The 19,142-nt window shown below is 45.9% G+C and overlaps 1 protein-coding gene across 1 annotated transcript in view; it reads right to left on the bottom strand.

Moving 5' to 3' along the window:
• SYNRG (synergin gamma) overlaps positions 1–19,142 on the bottom strand; it is a 550,586-nt gene that overhangs the window by 474,329 nt on the left and 57,115 nt on the right. The window contains exons 2-3 of the mRNA XM_078680938.1: positions 8,515–8,555; positions 927–1,051 (exon numbers count right to left, since the gene is read on the bottom strand). Of these exons, the coding sequence (XP_078537064.1) occupies positions 927–1,051; positions 8,515–8,555 (166 nt within the window). The remainder of the gene's footprint in view (positions 1–926; positions 1,052–8,514; positions 8,556–19,142) is intronic.

Genomic DNA, 19,142 nt, shown 5'->3' with positions numbered 1-19,142 from the left:
TAAAAATTCGTGGGATACCATGCCAGGCTAGATTGGCCTGAGGTATCAAAAGTGAAGTGAAAAATAAAAGTGGTCTACATGTTTCAACCTCATGGCGAACTCTCCAGGTTTTCGTCAGGACCAGTGGTGGTAACCAGGGCGGTCTGCACGCGCCAAGGTGTACCCTACCCTTGGCTACTGTGAAACCCCACCTTGTACTCACAGTGGGGGTGTGTATTTCCTTTCCTGGATTCTAGAAAGGAAAAGCTTGCGGCGCTAGATAAGCGTGCCTCATGGGTGCCGGGGTCAGGGAGCTTGTTCCTACCACGATTGTGTGTGGAACAAAAACGGCTGCTGTGCCTAGTCCAGGAAACACCCCCCCCCCCCACCACTGTGAGTACAAGGTGGGGTTGCCCAGTTACTCCAGAATTAAGAGTTTTCTTCATAGAGAGTTAAAACTGATCAATTTGTAACCACTTTTCTAGTCACTTGCACATAAAAAAGAAAACAACCCGCTTCACTGTAATCCGGTGTCGCAGCACACCCGGATGGCATTCGGCTATCCGGCTGGTGGGACCCCAATGATGAAGCATGTCACCAACTAGATTGGTGAGTGAGGGGTCTTTTAACAAAGGACTAATCTGTCCTTTTTTATGCACCTCTATCTTTCCTACGGAGGCATTGATGTGCCTCCAGGGTGCACTCCTATTGGTTGGCGATATTGATTAAGGGGGCCAGGAGTATTCCCATGCAGAATACCCTTTCTCTACCCGATATCCTGTATTCGCCAACTTCCACGTGGCATTTAATGCGGAGCATACTCACTGCAGGATCATTAGTATTTTGGCGAATGGAATCAGACAGTGCTACCACAGAATTGTGGGTAAAGTGTATCAAAAAATGATATCTATAGACAAGCAGACCAAGCAAAGAAGTGATAGATGTACCTGCATGGATATTGATCCTGGAGGCATCTGTGGGCCAAAGTTCATTTGCATCATGCCCTGCATGCCTGGGGACATTACCGATACCATTGGAAACCCTTGCTGCTGCTGTTGCACGGGCATCATACCTTGATTGAAAATATAGAAATATCAGTCAGCGCTTTCACATCTGATTCCCCCAAATTGTTCATTGACCAATGAAAGCTGTGGTAGATACACAAATGGGAACCAACTGTTTTAGACAATTTAGAGCATTCGGTTTTAAAGACATTATTTACTCCTATATCAACTGTCTTGTGAGTTCTATGAAGTGATTTCTCCTAAATGGAGGGGACTTGAGAAAGGCAGTGCTAAGATTTGACTGAACAATTAGAGAGAAGGGCCATTACCTATAGGGCTGAGTGAACAGACTCCCCCCCCCTATAATGCTAAAAAATGTGATGTGCTGTTAGCTATGCTTAGTAAAGGTGTCAAGATCTGTATATTGTGTTTGATGGTAAGGGTTAGTGAGAAAGTTCTATAGGGTGCAATGATAGGAGACCGAAGAAGATCCAATGATCATTGGATAGAACGGGAGAATAACATGGCACTGTGATTAATGGAGGGCTTTCGGAAAAGGGCTGTTTACTTTAAATAGAGGGCAGAACAGGAGTGTGGCATAACCTTCTGAGGAATGGAGGTGGTTGGAAGACTGCCTACAAATATGAAATAGGAGAGGGATTTTACCTATGGTCAGCTTTTTTAAAAGCATTTGATCAAAACAAAGCAACAGAAAATGAAAGAGGTATGTGGATTATAAAAATGTTTGGCTCACAGAATCCGAGCAGAGAGTGAGGTCACTGTAAAGTGGATACTCATGTGTACTAAACTGCCTTTACACTAATCACTGCTCTAATAAATCAGAACAAATCTACATTAGTAACTAAAATGAGGTATTGCAGCCAAATGTCAAACCTATAAAGAAACACTTACGTCTACCCATACAAACATCCACCTAAACATCCTTCCATGGCAATCATATCTTCTCTAATTTCCACAGGCATCCCCGGGACTTCATAAATCTATTTGTCCAGGCCATGAACCAAATCTCCACTTCTCTACTATTCATGTGCTGCATCTCAGCCAGTTACCATCAAACCAAATTATATACACTCCATTTACATGTTGAGAGACCACAGTCATCCTTTGTACCAAGAAAAGCCAGTGCTAGGTCTTCTCTGGGAGTGATGGCGGCACTATGTCCACAGTTGACAAAGGTGAAAAAGACTGCTCAGAGTTCAATAGATAGAATAGGATATTATCAGAAGATGGTGCAGAAGAAAGGCTTCTAATTAAGAAAGGGAGAGAGACAGCTGGAGTAGAAGGTAGACATGAGATAACGACTGCCATTGGATTTAACGTAAGTAATGAAAAAAGGGCTGCATATTGTGGTCAACAGAATCAAATTGAGCTCTTGTCATTTTCCTTTAGGATACATTTTCTATGACCCAAAGAGCACACGTAATTTAGTATGCCATTTTCACTAACTTTACCGTGGGCAGTTGTACGAGATATACGTGTTCATTATCTCTTGATCCTTTCATTTTCCCCCTGTTCCCAGGGATAGTGGAACATTCCATTCCCATTCTCCTTCTGTTGACAGTTTCAACTGTCACTGTGACTTTAGGTTATGTTGAAGAAACCTAATCAAAAACTCTGGTTACCTACTCGTGCTGCCTTGGGCAAATTTACAACACTCTTCCAACAAAGAGAGGTAGAGAGACAGCTGGAATAGGAGAAGGGAGACATGAAATAATGACGGTCATTGGACTTAATACAAGTGATGGGAAAAGGGTTGCCTATTTTGGTCAACTGAATCAATGTGAGCAAAGGTGACCAATCAGATCAAAGGAAGAGACTGGGAAATGAGGGCTGTTCTCTTGGATTAACAGAAGAGATGTGAGAAGAGCAATGCCTGCAATTAGCAGGCAGCAAAGGCTGTCCTTGTAAAATGATGGTAAACTCCCCTCTTCAACACAGAGAACGCTTGTCTAAAGCTACAACAAGAATGGCTTATTTTTAAGTACAACAAATGTCCACAATGATGTTACATTTATTTACTACTCTCACCTCTGGCTAGTAAAAAGAAACAAATGACAAATGGCCTTCGTGACAATACCTTACTAGTTCAGCACAATAACATACAAACAACTGTATTTTTGCCCTCAAGAACATTAGTCAAATGCTAATCACTTGTTTGTCTCTGAGCCTCTTGTCAACAATTGCAAAGTACTAATCTATAGAAGAAACCACAGGCAAGCCACGAAAGAAAATTGCTGAGACACTGAGTTCGGTCAGTATGTACACTAAGCTAGGAGTTTGGGCCATGTCGTCTCCATAGCATTTCAACATGCCCACTGAAAACCAGCGAACTATTTAGACTTTTCTAGCTCTATAGCATATTGTTGAACTTCACATCATAAATTATGGAAGAAAGAAAGCAGTGAACATCTGCTGTCTCATTAGGACAATCAAAGTACATAAGAACGTAGCATAGATCTAAAGTGGTTACCTCAGACCATAAGGAACTGTAAATATCATGCAACACAAACATTGCAAAGTAGCAGCCATTTTGCTTGTTTGCGTTCTCCAGTATGAATCCACATAAATTTGTGGTTTGTTATTTAGTTACTACAAACAAAAGAACGTGTAAATTATCACTTAGTAGATAAACTCGAGTGGACTTACTTTTTGATAGATTCCTCTGCACACCGTAACTCTGGATTACTGTCTGCACAAAATAGTAGTAGGCAGATAAACTAAACTGCCACAAGCCCTCTAGGATAAGCTTATACAGAGTTCATGTAGAATTGTGATAAATACACCTATTTAGGTTATTTGATTTTCTTTTATATAGCGATAGTATTCTTTGGCTGTAGAATGTTTGTGTTCTTTTATATGAAAACGGTTTCAATTAGAATATGATTTTGGTGGATGTATGACAATACAACGCATGCTTTTACGACGCATGCCTTTACAACGCATAGCGCTTTGGGGTCCTGGATAGTGAATAGTTTAATTTACTATTCCAACTCCAGTACCCGTGGATAGTAGGGAAGGTGTTGGATAGTACATTAAATCTATTCCCTATCCTAGAGCACCCCCCAGCGCAATGCGTTGTAATGGTTTGCGTTGTAAAAGTTGCGATGTAAAAGCACTGCGTGGTAAAAGTTGCTTTGTAAAGGATGTTTCCCAATTTTGGTCGTTTTTATTTTTTTATAAACAATTTTAATTGTTTTTACAAAGAACAAGCACCAGCAATACGACATTAAATAATACCAATAGTGTTGCGAGAAACTTAAAAGAACAAAGACATCGCTTTTAACCACACCTTGCAGCAGTGAATACGAATGTCATGTATAGAGTTCAAACTACACCACGGCACCCAGCCATTTACCCCATACCCTCCGGTATTTCTTAGGACACCCCTGTGCCTCATACATGGGTTTTTCTTGTGCCGCGCACCAATCCATCCCCCTTCGCCATTTCTCAGAACTTGGTGGTGTGGGAAGCTTCCAGGAGGCGGCTATCTCCCGCTTGGCCACAACCATGTCTGTGCTGTAGAGTAATTTCTCGTTTCTGGACCGGTCTAGGCCATCTGTAATCCCGAGAAGGGAGTGACGTGGATCGTGGGGAACCTCCCACCCCAGGACCTCGGTCAGTTCACTTTCAATCTCACCCCAGAACTGAGCTAGTTGGGGGCACGCCCACACTATGTGGAAGAAGTCGGCCGGGTCTTGACCGCATCTCGCACACGAGGCGGATGGGGAGAAGCAGGCTCGATGTAGGCGCTTTGGGGTTAAATAGGCCGTATGCAAATAGTATAATTGGATCAAGTGGAGTTTTGCGGAAGTGGTGACCATCTTGGGTGACATGAGGGCATCCCGCCTGTCCTCCTTGTCCAAAGGACCTACCCACTCCTCCCATTGGTCCCAGAGTCGGTCTAGTGAGGTCGGGGTGTTGTTGACCAGTGTCCGGTAGATGCGGGAAATACATCCCTTCCCCAAGTCGCCTAGCATGGTCTGTGCTTCGGGGGGGGGGGTGGGGGAGGGGGGGGGGAGACTGTATTCAGGGATCCTGGTATCATCCGGTATGTGTGCGTAGAGGGTGTGTCTCAGTTGTAGATATTTGTAAAATTGTGAGGGGGTGCAGGGAATATCTGGACTGAAGGTCTTTAAAAGAGTACATATGACCGCTTGCCCACACATCACCGAGCTGAGAGATCCCTATTAGATCCCACACTCGAAACCCCTGTAACCCACTGACCTCCTCGAGCCATGTACCATGCCATAGAGGCGTGTGTTGGGTGAGTTTGTGTGTCCACTGGGTAGGTCTTAGATCAGCCCGCCAGGCTAAAAGCACGGAGCGCGTGGCTTCAGGCAAGGTGGATGGGATGGATTCCCCATACAGTAGGGATTGGATTCTGGGCAGGCCGTGCTCACTTAGTTCAAACCTATAGGCCGGGTCAGACCAGCCCCCCGTTGAACCAGTCATGTATAATCAGCAGACGAGTCGCCAGGTAGTATCGGTATAAGTGTGTCATCCCCATGGAATGATGGAATCCGACAAGTGTTTAACGCCAGCTGGGTCCTCCCTCCCCCGCAGAGGAATTTAGTAGCCATAGTGTCTAGCTCCCGAAACCATGCCCGTGGGAAACAGAAGGGAGTGTTTTGGAGGACGTAAAGAAACCTGGGAAGGATAATCTTTTAAACAAGGCGACCCTACCCAAAGGGTTCAGGGGGTAGTGTCTGTGTAGATCCGCCTTAGCTTCTTTCACGAGCTGGGTGACATTGAGGAACCATCCCAGTTCTGGGAGGAGAGCTACCCAGATCCCAAGATATTTAAAAGACTGACGCCGAAGCGGTATTGTGGACTGCCAGTTGTAGCAGTCTGGAGAGATGGAGTGGGACCAGGATCGACTTACTAGAATTCATTCGGAGGCCGGAGGTTTGCCCGAGAGAGCGCAGGATCTGGAGACAACGAGGACCTGATTGGGCGGGTTCGGTTAAGAAGAGCAGGACATCGTCCGCGTAAAGAGCAATCTTGTCCACTTCAGAGTTGAGCCATTCCCATCCTCGAACGAGACTCTCAAACCGAATCAAGATCGCTAGAGGCTCCATTGCCAGAGCAAAGAGAAGGGACGAGAGGGGGCATCCCTGTCTCGTCCCCCTTTAAAAGGGGAAGGCGTCGGAGAGAACCCCATTGACCAAGACATGCCCTTGGGGCCGAGTATACATAACCCCAATCAGCTGACGGAAGCGAGGGCCGAAACCCACCGCAGCTAGCCCGTCGTCTAGGTATGTCCAGTCCACGGAGTCGAACGCCTTCTCAAAATCAATGAGAAGGAGCGCCATAAGGGGAAAGTACCTGGCGGTGGGCCAGGGCCAGGTGCAGCAGCCGGAGACAATGTCTAGTGCCTCTAGTGCCAGATGCTCCATCCATCACCACCCCCTTTTGTACCGCTTTTGGCCGCCATAAGTGTGGCGGGGTATGCTCAGATGCGAGTCCCTTGCTCACTTTGCCACTGGATTCAAGCAAGCCGGGCTGAGGACGGCTGGAATGCCAGAAACCGGTCCTCTGAAGCTTGTTTCCGGTCCAGGGAAGACGTGGCTTGGCAGTTCCGGCTGGACTGTTGCCATGAGGCACAGGGTCAGACTGATTTGCATATAGCCATGTCTTAACCGGGGTGGCAGAGTGGGCTAAAGAACGGTGATGGATTGGACCCAGATCTTTTGACTGGGTGTGAGTGTTTGATTGATTCAGATGCTCCGCCCATCACCACCCCCTTTTGTACCGCTTTTGGCCGCCATAAGTGTGGGGGGGTATGCTCAGACGTGAGTCCCTTGCTCACTTTGCCACTGGATTCAAGCAAGCCGGGCTGAGGATGGCTGGAATGCCAGAAACCGGTCCTCGGAAGCTTGTTTCCGGTCCAGGGAAGACATGGCTTGGCAGTTCGGGCTGGACTGTTCCCAAGAGGCACAGGGTCAGACTGATTTGCATATAGCCATGTCTTAACTGGGGTGGCAGAGTGAGCTAAAGAACGGTGATGGATTGGACCCAAATCTTTTGACTGGGTGTGAGTGTTTGATTGATTCAGATGCTCCGTCCATCACCACCCCCTTTTGTACCGCTTTTAGTGCCTCGCTGGGGCATGAATCCACACTGGTCCTGGTGGACTAACATGGTAAGGCAGGACTTCAACCGTTGGGCAAGGATCGCGGCGTACAATTTAACGTCCGTGTTAATGAGGGAGATGGGACGGTAGTCAGCGCAGTGGGGAGATGGCGGTTGCGACTTCAGGAGGACCACGATGGTGGCCAAGTCCGTCTCAGGTGGTAAGGAACCTTTCTCCAATGCCTCGGCATACAAGTCGACAAGGCGGGGCACGAAGGCTTCTCGGTATGCTGCATAGTATTCCTGGGGGGAGGCCATCCGGGCCAGTAGTCTTACCCGACGAGGTGTGAGCAAAAGCCTCCTTAATCTCGTTGTGGGAGATTGGGCGGTCAAGATCGGCTGGAGCAGTAGAGTCCAGCTGAGGGAGGTGGGCCGTTTGTCACCCCAGCCATAAACTCTGGCTACGGAAGATCTCCACAGGAGCTTGGCGGCCTCCAAAGAGAGCTGCTTGATTTCAGCTTGAATGCTCGTAAGGCGCCGCTCATAAGCGGTGTCGCCATCAGTAGGGGGGGGGGGGGGGGGGGGATTGCTCTAGGCGCAGTGCCTGCGCCTCCAGTGAGGTAATTTGCAGCAGCTGGGCCTGCCGCTGACTTTGGATGTGGCATTTGGCATATCCAGGAATAGTGACCATGCCCACCTCCCACAGGGTACCCGGGGAAGAAACCGACCCCACATTGGTGGGAAGTACTGCTTCAGTTCTGATCCCACCACCTTCTTGAATTGCTTGCCCTGAAGGAACCAAGCGTTCAACCGCCACACTGGGTGCGAGTAAGGGGGAGGAGCCCCTGTACTAAGGAGCAGCGGGGAATGGTCGGAGATACCGCTCAGGAGTATTCGGACGTCTTAGATCGTGGTCCAATCCGTAGACCGAATGAAAATGGCATCTATGCATGCCTGCGTGTGGTGCGCGACGGAGGTGTGTGTGAACTGTTTAGCGTGTGGGTGCCAGATTTGCCATGCATCACAAACGGTCAGGGATTCAGCGATATTGGTAGTTTTTATGCAATACTAACTGACATTTTCAACAAAAAAAATGGACTTGTGTATTTAATCTTGCTCAGCCACACCCAACCTTTTAATCATATACTTTTTTACGCAGGAAGAGTCTTTTCTTGCTTGATTTAAATACTCTTGCTCCTTTGCTACTATTGAAGTGGTGTTCTTTTTGGTTTCCTATAGCAGCATCTTAAGGCAATGAGTAACAGCTACGAGCAACTTGCAGGGCAATGGAGATACTATGTTATGTGCTAACTCGAATCATCAACTCCACGCAGTCTGCTAGTCTCAAATCCTGAGCAGGAAGCCATGTGTTGTGAAAAGTAAAAACAAGCAGGAGAGGACTGCTACAGAAATAATGGCTGCAGGCATGCACACGCACCTTGAGGAGGGCCTATACCGCCGGCAACAGGAAACATGAGCCTGAAAATACAGAAATGCAACACGTCAAAACCTTTCCCTAGTTTGAAATCTAAATCACATGAAAGGGTTATTTCAGCATTAGAAAAACGATGTCATATTTTAAAATGATGTCCTTACTTAAATGGGAAAGAAAAGAAAAAAAATCACAACATGAAAACTATTTATCTTAAAACATTTAAAATATACACTCAGCACAATGTGTTAAAGTAACACAATTATCCGAATTAGAAATTCAATGAATTGACAAACACATGAAAGTCACAATGAGCATCTTAAAGCACTAACTACAATATTGTTGTGAACAGGGTTAGTTAGAATAAGGAAGTGTTTTATTTCTAGGTAATTGTGTATCTGCATAACCATAAAAGCAAATCAGGGTTAAATTATATAGCACCGTCATATCTGGTGGTATGTTGTGACACCAAATGTCCAATAAGAAGAGCTACTAATCTTTCTCTATGGATACATTCAGTCTCTATTCCAGACTACCCTGATCATGTCCCAGAAGGACTGTAGAGAGGGGAAAAGTCCTAAGGCAAAGAATGGAGTTAGTCCTGCCGAATGCACCATCTGGATTCGTGAATAGAAAGATCCTAATTGGCATTAGCCTTCATGGACTCCTATCTGCTACTGCAGGGTCTCCTACCAGTCCGAGTCCTACAGTGTGCCAAGATCAGCGACCCATTTTTCACTAAGTTTACTTGCTGATTAGCTTGTTATATGTGTAGTATATTATATTTTTGTAAAATGGCTCTGGCTTCTTAAAGAGATATGGTTTCCATCTGCATGGATTCTATAGCTGCCACCCAAAAATATTCTTTTAAGCCATTTTTAAAGTAATTACAGCAATCATGCTTGATTTTAAATCTTGTCAATACATCAGTACATTTGTTGTCATCACCATCTACAAATTGCATAATAAAATTACATTCTTCTAAATTTACCAATCATCAAGTTATTCTAGCAGATATATCAAATACTTTGGTGGACAACACAGGAATCGACGGCTGATGGGCAGTCTATACTATGAATAGTATTCCCCACACAAACTTTCTGAAAGCCCAAAATCAAGCTAACATTTCTCTCTATGTACCTCAATATCACTGTTAATTGTTTGATAGAGTACGTGAGGCATATGAAATGACCACGTATGCTCCATTCTGAATTTAGCCTATAACAGGACCTAATCCATAGATGCTGGTCTTGGTCGTGATCATGGTCATATTCAGTAAATTTAAGTTTCCTAATTGTGGGACCAATTCAATTTCAAATTTTATATTCAGTAACTATAGTCGACATTCCTAATTCCATTTGAATTTATTACTCTTCCTTAACAATTCTCTTATCTTTTGTTTATCAGAATTTGTGTTTTTTTAGGAACGTGGAGTCAAATTTCATTACACCCAAAATTGATCTTTAAGATTTTTTTTTTTTGAAGGAACCAAAATATTAATGTTCTCATCTAACTACGTTTTGGGTTTTAGGCCATCTATGTCAATAGTGTGTCCTATGTAAGTTACATTATTCATTTTCAATCTTTACTTTTCAGCTTTAAAAGGTAGACCATTATAAATGCAAAAATTCTAAAACTTCTCTGGTATACTATGTGGATTTTCTTCTTCCCTCGCAAAACAATGAGATAGCATCTTTAAAATAGCATGCCCCGGGTACATTCCCAAATATCTTTTACATTAATCACTGAAATACTGATGATGCAGATGCAAACTGTTAGAAATTGGATTTTTACTAAGCTAGGGCATGTGCCAAAGCCAGGTAGAAACCACCACTCTAGTCGGTGTAAGGGAGTTACACGCTGAAGATAACCCCTGCTCACCCCCTTGGTAGCTTGGCAAGTGCAGTCAGGCTCATCTTGGAGGCAGTGTGTAAAGCATTTGCGCATAACCAACAGTAATACAGTGTAAGCACTACAAAAAGACATCACACCAGGTTAGAAAAATATCCAATATTTATATACTTAAGGCAAGACCAAAAAAATATAAAAATCTACAATTCAGTACTTAAAAATCTTCTGTTATCAAGATATGCTTGAAAAACAGTTCCTTGACGTTGATAGCCCAGTCCTGGGCTATCACGTCGTCGTGAGCAAATAGATCCAAACAGCTCTGGCTGACCAGGGTGTCACGGGCCAGCTACTGTGCTGGGAAGACCCACAAACAGTACCTTTTAGAAATGCAGGGCGTTGGCGACCTCTCGTTGAGCTTCCAAAAGCACGGCATCCACAGGTGTCGGTTCTGGAAGTCGGTGCAGGAGTCATCGGGGCCCTTGAAGTCACATGCGTTGCAGATCGATGATCCCTCTGCTCAAGTCAGGAGCGCTGGCGTAGGGTGCTGTGGTGCGAAGTGCAACGGTGTGGCGTGCGGGGCCCTCAGGTCACGGTGCGAGCAGCGCCTCGGTGGCGGCGTCAGATGAAGTCATCGGTGAGACGAGGTTCGCGGTGCGAAGTGACTGCGGTGCTAGTTGCAGTGCTAGTTGCGGTGATGGCAGGTCACGGTGTTAGCAGCGGTGTAGTCTTTGCTGGAGCGTGGTTGTCGGATGACGAACTGGAGTCAATGGCGCCTGCGTAGGAAGGCCAAGGTTGCAGTGCGGGATGAGAGCGGTGCATCGTGTAACTGTACGAGCGGTACCCCTCGACCAATGGTGCAAGCAGCAGTGTCTATTTCGGCGTGGAGCGACGGCGTCAGGGACACCAAGGCACTGTAGTGAAGCGAGGCAGTGCGGAGTGCTGTGCCCACAGGTCACGTGCAAGCAGCGGTGCCAGCATGAGTCATCGGTGAGATCAGGGTCGCGGTGCAGCATTGCGGCGGTGCCCTCTGCGGTGCCTTCAGGACACGGAGTCGGCAGCAGCGTCTTGGACGTCGTCGGGTTGCTTTTCTTCTGTTGGAGCACAAAACACACAGTCCCCAGTGCTGAGGGAAGAAGAGCCTGAAGTCTTTGCTGTTCCTGAGACTTCTTGAACAGGGGGCAAGCTCTACCTCAAGCCCTTAGAGAAACTCACAAAGTAGATTGCAGAAAGTTCAGTCCAGTCCTTTCACTGCCTAAGACATAAGCAGCCACTGAAGGCAAACACAGAAAAGCCCACAGCAAAGTGTTAGTTCCTCCTCTCAGCTCCTCCGGCTCTTCTTCTTGGCAGTCTTCTTGGTCCAAAACAATTCTAAAGTTCAGGGGTCTGGGCCCCAATATTTAGATCCCAAAATCATTTGATCTCTTTGGCAGAGAGTGTCTGTGCCCAGCCAGAACCAGTTCTTCCTTCTCTGGTGTGACTTCCTGGCAGGAGGTGGAGAGGTCATTGTCAGAGGACGACCAGGCCCTTTGAGGTGCAAGGAAATCTCCTCCCTCTTCCCTCAATTGCAGCCCAGGTCTATTCAGCCCTTTCCTGACCCACCTAGACTATCTGGAGCCACTCCTGCTCACCAGCCTTCTGTCATCCAAATCCCAGACAGGCAATCTACATTCCAGCAGAGGCACCCGGGATGAGTGAGCAAGAAAATACCTACTTTCTAAAAGTGGTATTTTCAAAAACAGAATGTAAAAACCACCTTCACTAAAAGATGCATCTTTAGATTCTGAGTTCAGGCATACTAAACCTTTCTTTTCCTACCTAATTCCCCGGGCAAGTTACAGTGGCGGCTGGTATTAACGGGCGTCCGGGGCGTTGCCCTCCCAGTTTCGGAGCGGAGGAGAAGGTAGAAATAAATCATGGCATGCTTACTGCGCCACTTGACCAGTTCTACCGTAAGAAAGTAATATTTTCTAATGTTTTCTTTTTTGAGGTCGGACCCTCGGACGAGAGTCGCCTCCTACGTATATGCAGAACTGGGCGAGGAATCTTCCTCGCCCTCGAGGCACAAGCGAGGAGAGTGGTTCAGCCACTCCCATCAGGCTGATTTCAAGCAGCAGTGAATAGGCTGCCGATGGGGCGCTTCTGACGTGGCCCTGGGCGCGGTCAGCAGAGCCTCGTTGACTTTAAGGGGAAGGGGTGGGGCTGGCCGACAGCAACACAGTGCAGTGGGTGGCAACCATTGCACTGTTAGGCGGCTTTTTCATTGGACAATGGAAGCTGATGGGGGCGTGGGTTATTGAGTTCACTAGTTCAGATTTTCTTCTGGGATATATCGTGTTGGCTGAATGTTTATGGCGCGCAATGGACAAACACCATCAAGCTGCTCCAGTCGATCTAAAGTGACCTACTGGGCCCCACCAATAATATGAACCTGGCTATCATGATAAGTACAGCATTATGTGGTAGATCCCACCACCTGGACACCGTCTCTTTGCTGTTCTTCAGTCTGTAACACTGACACGGAGTTGCCGACCCGAGCGAGGCCTTAACATGCTGCGGACGAACAGAGTGCTGTCTGGCTCAGAAAAGGTTATCCTGCAACACTCGATTGCCAGGTGATTGGTTACCTGTGTTGGTAATGGCAGAGGCGGCCTGGACCCCGTCACTCAGGTAAGTTTTCTTATTTTAATTTTAAACTCCCCTGGCCCCCACCCGACCACCCCGCCCTCACCGAAAGTGAGAGGGACATAAGTTCTTAGTTGTTCAGGTTTTCCTTATAAGTGGGAGTCCCAGTAGCAATGGATGAATATGTAATTTGGTATTAATTTGTAGTGGTGAGAGAGCTGCCGGAAGCTTGGCCGAGCTCGTGGTACTGTTAGAATCTCGAGTTTGCCCGTGGCTTCTGCTTGTCTCTATCCCTCTCCCTACTCGGGATGTGGCCTCTGGGCCAGAGCAGAAGACTATAGAGCTGGGGAGTAGTTTAGATTTAGAATTTCGAGGTCGGGTCAGCCTCTTGTGATTCCAGTCAAAGCCCTTAATGGCCTCCCGTGTACTCACCATGAGTGTGTTCTAATGTAGCCGGTGTTAAGGTAAAGCGCTATCACGGCTTCCCTGCTTAAATTCTGTGATCTTATGCACACCTTTCTTTATTGCATACGAAAGGTCTTTAAAACGTGGGTTCTGAATTAGTTGTACAAAAACCTATTGTTTGTTTTGATAAAACTATAACGTTGCTGTATAATCTGGGCCACGTACAGGATTTACATGACGAGTAACTTGTCTCTTCATATTTAAACATGAACTATTAGAGAACTCGCTCTTAATAAATTCTTATTGGAGCAGTGTTATGTGGCCTATTTCAAAGCCGTTCCTACTTTACGTACAGGCCGAAGTAAACCATGGACACCAATGTTTAAAAAGCAAACATATTTCACAATGCTTTTAAGCACTATGAAAAGGGGGTGTCAGTCAGCTCCAGCAAACTGTTGTAAGAGCTGACAGACAGTGCAGTGATTGTTCCACCCTTGATGGTTGTACGATATATATGAAAATATTTTTAACAATATTGACTTCCGAGTTCAGACAGTGCTGTGATGGTTTTATGCACATGATGGTTTTATGATATATTTTAAACTATTTTAACAATATTGACTTCAGACTTCGTGTTATCAGTCACTAGTCTTGGCTGCAAACTAAGGTTATTTATTTCCAGAATGGCGCCGTGAAAAAAGTGAAATACCATCGAATTGGTTGTTTCACTTAATAATCACTTCAGCTGGCTCATGACGCACTGCGCATTGTTACTTTCCCTTCAACATAGTGAGGTGTTGTATGTGGAGCGCCTTCCCATGAATCTCGAGTTGCTGTATGGTCGAGTCTGTTCCAGCATTTAGCACCTCTTCTGGATAACGAGTAAATGTGTAGTTGCATCGGTCTCTACATTGAGCTACTCTCCTGGCTTAAGACATGCTGTATGTTCGTGTCTGTCCCTGCTCTGAGCTCCTCTCCTGTCTCAAGAGGTGCTGTATGTTCGTGTCTGTCCGTGCATTGAGCTCCTGTCCTGGCTTAAGGCATGCTGTATGTTCGTGTCTGTCCGAAACTGAGCACCTGTCCTGGCTCAAGAGGTGCTGTATGTTTCTGTCTTTATTAACACATATTCTCAATTGCTTTATTAACCTAACTGCTTTCTCAAATTTGCTTGGAAATGCACCATTTGCCCACTCTTTTTTCAACCGTAGGTGGTTCGGTCTCGCTCGCTCGCTACAGTAATGTACAACAATTGTTTACGCCCTACCACTTTCAAAAGTCACCAGCCGCCACTGGCCAGTTATCTTTATAAGATGTTATAAACAAACTCCCCATTCTGTCCTATGGGGAACAGTTAGCCTTGCAATAGTGAAAAACGAAATTGGTCGTAATTCACTATCAGGACATGCCACACACACCAGGGTATGTCCTACCTTTCACATACACTGCACCCTGCCCAAAGGGGTACCGTGGGCCTACCTTAGGGTGGGTGACATATAAGAAAAGGGAAGGTTAGGGACTGGCAAGTGTGTGCACTCGTCAAGTCAACATGCCAGTTACAAACTGCGTGGACTCTGTACTGGCAGGTCAGTTTTACCTTTTCGGGGCTACTCAAGGGGTGGCACAATCAGTGCTGCAGGGCCACTAGTAGTATTTGATTTACAGGCCCTGGCACACCCAGTGCACTTTACTAGGGACTAACAAGTAAATCAAATATCCAATCATGGAAACACCAATCCATAACACAATTTACACAGAGAGCATATGCACGTTACCACTGCTAATCAGTGCTAAAGTGCCCAGAGTCCTAAAACCAACACAAACAGGTCAGGAAAAAATAGGAGAAAGAGGCAAAAAGTTTAGAGATAACCATGCAAAAAGGGCCATTTCCAACACCAACCCAAATGGCATGCGTCTATATCAAAATGCTGCAAATGATGGAATAAAGGATGCAAGATGTTCAGCATAATTCAATCTGATGGTATGCAGATGATAAGTCTATAGTAGAAAACCATCTCGTCTTTCCTAGAATAGTAAACATTTCATTAAAGTTTGGCAATGGATATCTACCAATAGAGTTATTCAGCTCGTGAAGGTCAACACATACAACCACTGATTGATCGGAGTTTCGCACCACTACTATGGGCGCCTGATAGAGCAAGATTTCGCATCGCGACTTGCTCGAGTCAAGAACCTCGAAAATTTGTTATAATCCCGTAATTCCAATTGTTTGTTTTACTAAATTTATGTATTTTGAATGTGCGTGTGTATCATAGTGATGCTTGCCTATGTGTTTCACTAATACGAATAACCCTTGTCTTTAAAAATGGATGCTGCTTGAATTCTGATTCTGCGCATGCGTTAGGCATAATCACGTGACATGACGCAGTCACATTTGGAGGGAAAGGGTGCGCATGCGTAACAGCCATAAAATGGCCGCGCTTTCTAATAGCGAGGTGAAGCTTGCACCGTCGCTTTTGTGATTTTGTCTGTTGCACTAATAAATAATTGCATAGTATATTTTATAATGATAATTCATAAGTACCCACTCACGTTATGTAGTTTATTCATTTATTTCTATGTTTTAATTTGTTTTCGCTTACTTTTCATGTACCATGGTAAACGGGGGGTCCAACTGGGTCGAGAGCCATCTTGGAGGGTCCTTTCTGCGCATGACCGCGCAGCCCAGGCAGCCGTAGCCTTGAGCGGTGGAACTCAGCCAGCTGGCAGTCACAGACAAGATGCTCCTGAGAACGCCACCTCTGACCCAGGAGGATAGAGAAATCATGTTCCTGACTTGATACAATGACATTATTTCTATTGTATTCTGCATATTCTCTCATGGGAACCCCAATCTTGCTAGGCGGTACCTTAGAATGCAAAATAGGACTTGAATAAGTCTGTTCTGATTGGTGTGTTAACCCATCCTACCTTAGGACCAATCGAAATTGGGGATTCTGACACTTTGCAACATTTGGGGGTGGTACACTGACCCAAAAGAGTATATCTAGCCTAGGTTTAGCTAGAGAAATTGTCCGACTTGTTCGAATAGCTGACCTGTCACTGACCCAACGCACTCAATAGGTGACTGAATATACAGAGCGCTGCGGAGCACTCTGTCCGAATTTGACCATAGACTAAGGTTTTACTAAACCTTAAAGTGCTGGCGGAGCACTTTGCTGGGGAGTTCGCTAACCCAATCGGGGTTCTGACTGATAGCTGCAGAGAGGGTGGAGCGCAGGCGTTGCTTCCGAACTGCGGGTGCTGGTCGTGTCCTGGTGGTCCTGTCCTGATCCTAATCTGGGTTTCCTGTCCTGTCTTGGGGTGTCCATTCTGCACCTGCTGTCCCATTGATGACTGCTATTCCTTGGGGTATTTCCTGTCCTTAACTGACCCGTGGCCAGGGTTGGTTTTCACACCAGTCTAGGTAAATATCTTGCCGAAAACTCTAAACTGCACCTTTCTATTCTTCTGTCTTTGCTTTAATAAAGACATACCTTTGCATATGATAATTTTCCATGCTTTCCGCAACCATTGCATATCATAAAGTTATTTGCATTTAATTTCATAGCGTGTTCCTATGTTACCCTACCTTTTAGAAATCATTTTCTCCATTGCAGTTTGAAATTTCCTAATGTGGTCTATACTTTTCTCGTATAAAACTGACTGAAGTAGTTTGTTAGAGTTATAGCGTGTTTTCATTTTTCACCCTTACTATATCTGTTAGGATTCCAATTTTCATTCACATTCATGAAAACTGTCTTAGCGTGTTCCCTGTAGCCCTAGTTACAACTTAGATGGTTGCCCTTACATTTTTCCTGTATGGTTATGTACCCTTGTTACCTTGATTATCGTTTTCCTTTTATCTGTAAGCCAAATGATTTTTCAAGCCTGAATTCTAGATAAAGAAACTTAAAACTTCCCAGTTGTCCGTGGTCATTTGATGAAACATCGAAATGAAACTTAGGTTGGGTTTTGTATTTTGCTGCCTTTCCTTTTACAGCTAGCTCCCTGACCCATCGTGGTCATAGGTACCCGTAACGGTGGATGGTAAGTCGGGTATACTGGAAATAATCGAAAGGGACTCATGATTATTGGTAGTAGATTGTAAGGTCATCTAATCAATGTCGATAAGATAAAGAAAATCTATGACACCTTTCCAAAATGTCCGCAGCCATCGGCCATTTTTGACCCTACCTTGCCTTCTCTCTCCTCCCTTCCTACACTTGAGCGTGAGAGTTTCCAAACTATTGGTAAGAAAATAAAATCTGGATCCCCTGCAGATCCCTTAAAACCAGATACTTTCTGTGTAGCCCACGAACTTATCACAGAACACATCCGAGACATTATCAACCTGTCTCTCTCCACCGCCAGAGTTCCTTCCAAATGGAAGCAGGCGTGGGTTTCCCCCATCCTAAAAAAACCCACCTTAGATCCTTCGCTTCCTGAGAACTTCAGGCCCATCTCTTTGCTTCCCTGGCCCGCCAAAATCATGGAGGCACATGTCAATAACATTCTGTCCGATTTCCTTCTTGCCAATAACATTCTGGATGACTCCCAACACTGGTTTAGAGCTGGTCACAGCACCGAGACAGCCTTGCTCAGTGTTTCAGAGGACCTCCGTACAATTCTTGACACCGGAGGAACGGCAGCACTGGTCCTGTTGGACCTTAGTGCTGCCTTCGATACGGTGTCACACGAGGTCCTCTTGACGAGACTGGAGGAAATTGGAGTCACAGGGACTGCTTTGGGATGGATTAGAGACTTCCTGTCTAACAGGTCGTTTAGAGTCTCTACCCCCCCTTACATCTCCAAGGAGCATAACATTGGACAGGGAGTGCCGCAGGGTTCTTCCCTGAGCCCTACCCTGTTCAATATTTATGTCCGCCCTCTGGCGGAGGTGGCTAGAAGAAACGGACTAGCATTGGTATCCTATGCAGATGATACCCAGTTGGTGGTGGCTCTTAATGACAACGGTGGTCTGGAGGCTCATCACTTTAAACAGACACTCACTGACATCACCAACTGGATGACGGCGAATTTCCTCCAACTAAACGCCGGGAAAACAGAGATACTGCTCCTGGGGAAAAACACCTCGTCCTGGGGAGACAACTGGTGGCCTGATGTTTTAGGCCAACCTCCCAAGCCTAAGGAATGTGTGAAAAATCTGGGGGTCTGGGTGGACTCTGCTTTAAAGTTCACTCACCACACTAAAAAAGTGGCTGCCACGTGCTTTGGCATCTTACGTAACATCAGACCTATTTTGAAGTTCTTTGACTGCCGCACTCGCCAACTAATTGTCCAGGCGACCATTCTTTCTAGGCTGGACTATGCCAGTTCTCTCTTACTGGGGGCAAACCTGGCTGAAACAACCAGACTACAGAGAGTCCAGAATGCGGCAGCCAGGGCTCTGGTAGGTCTCCCTCGCCATTCCTCGGTTTCCGGAGTCCTGAAAAAACTCCACTGGCTCCCAGTGGGCAAAAGGATCCAGTTCAAGGCATTGTGTTTAGCCTTTAAAATCCTTAAAACCGCTTCTCCCCCAATGTTGCGCCCCCTCCTGTCAGAGTACATTCCTAGGAGATCGCTCCGCTCAGAGGGACAACATCTTGCGATCATACCCCGTACCAGACTTGCCAGAATGGGAGGCCGTTCCTTCAGCTTTCTGGCTGCCAAGTTATGGAATAGCCTGCCTGAAGCTATCCGTGGTATACAGGATCTTTTAACCTTTAGAAAGGCCGTCAAAACTCATCTTTTTCAAT

The sequence above is a fragment of the Lissotriton helveticus genome, chromosome 3_1 (genome assembly GCF_964261635.1).
Source record: "Lissotriton helveticus chromosome 3_1, aLisHel1.1, whole genome shotgun sequence".
Classification (NCBI taxonomy): domain Eukaryota; kingdom Metazoa; phylum Chordata; class Amphibia; order Caudata; family Salamandridae; genus Lissotriton; species Lissotriton helveticus.
The sequence above is the reverse complement of the archived record's forward strand: the minus strand, read 5'-3'. Positions and strand labels throughout refer to the sequence as shown.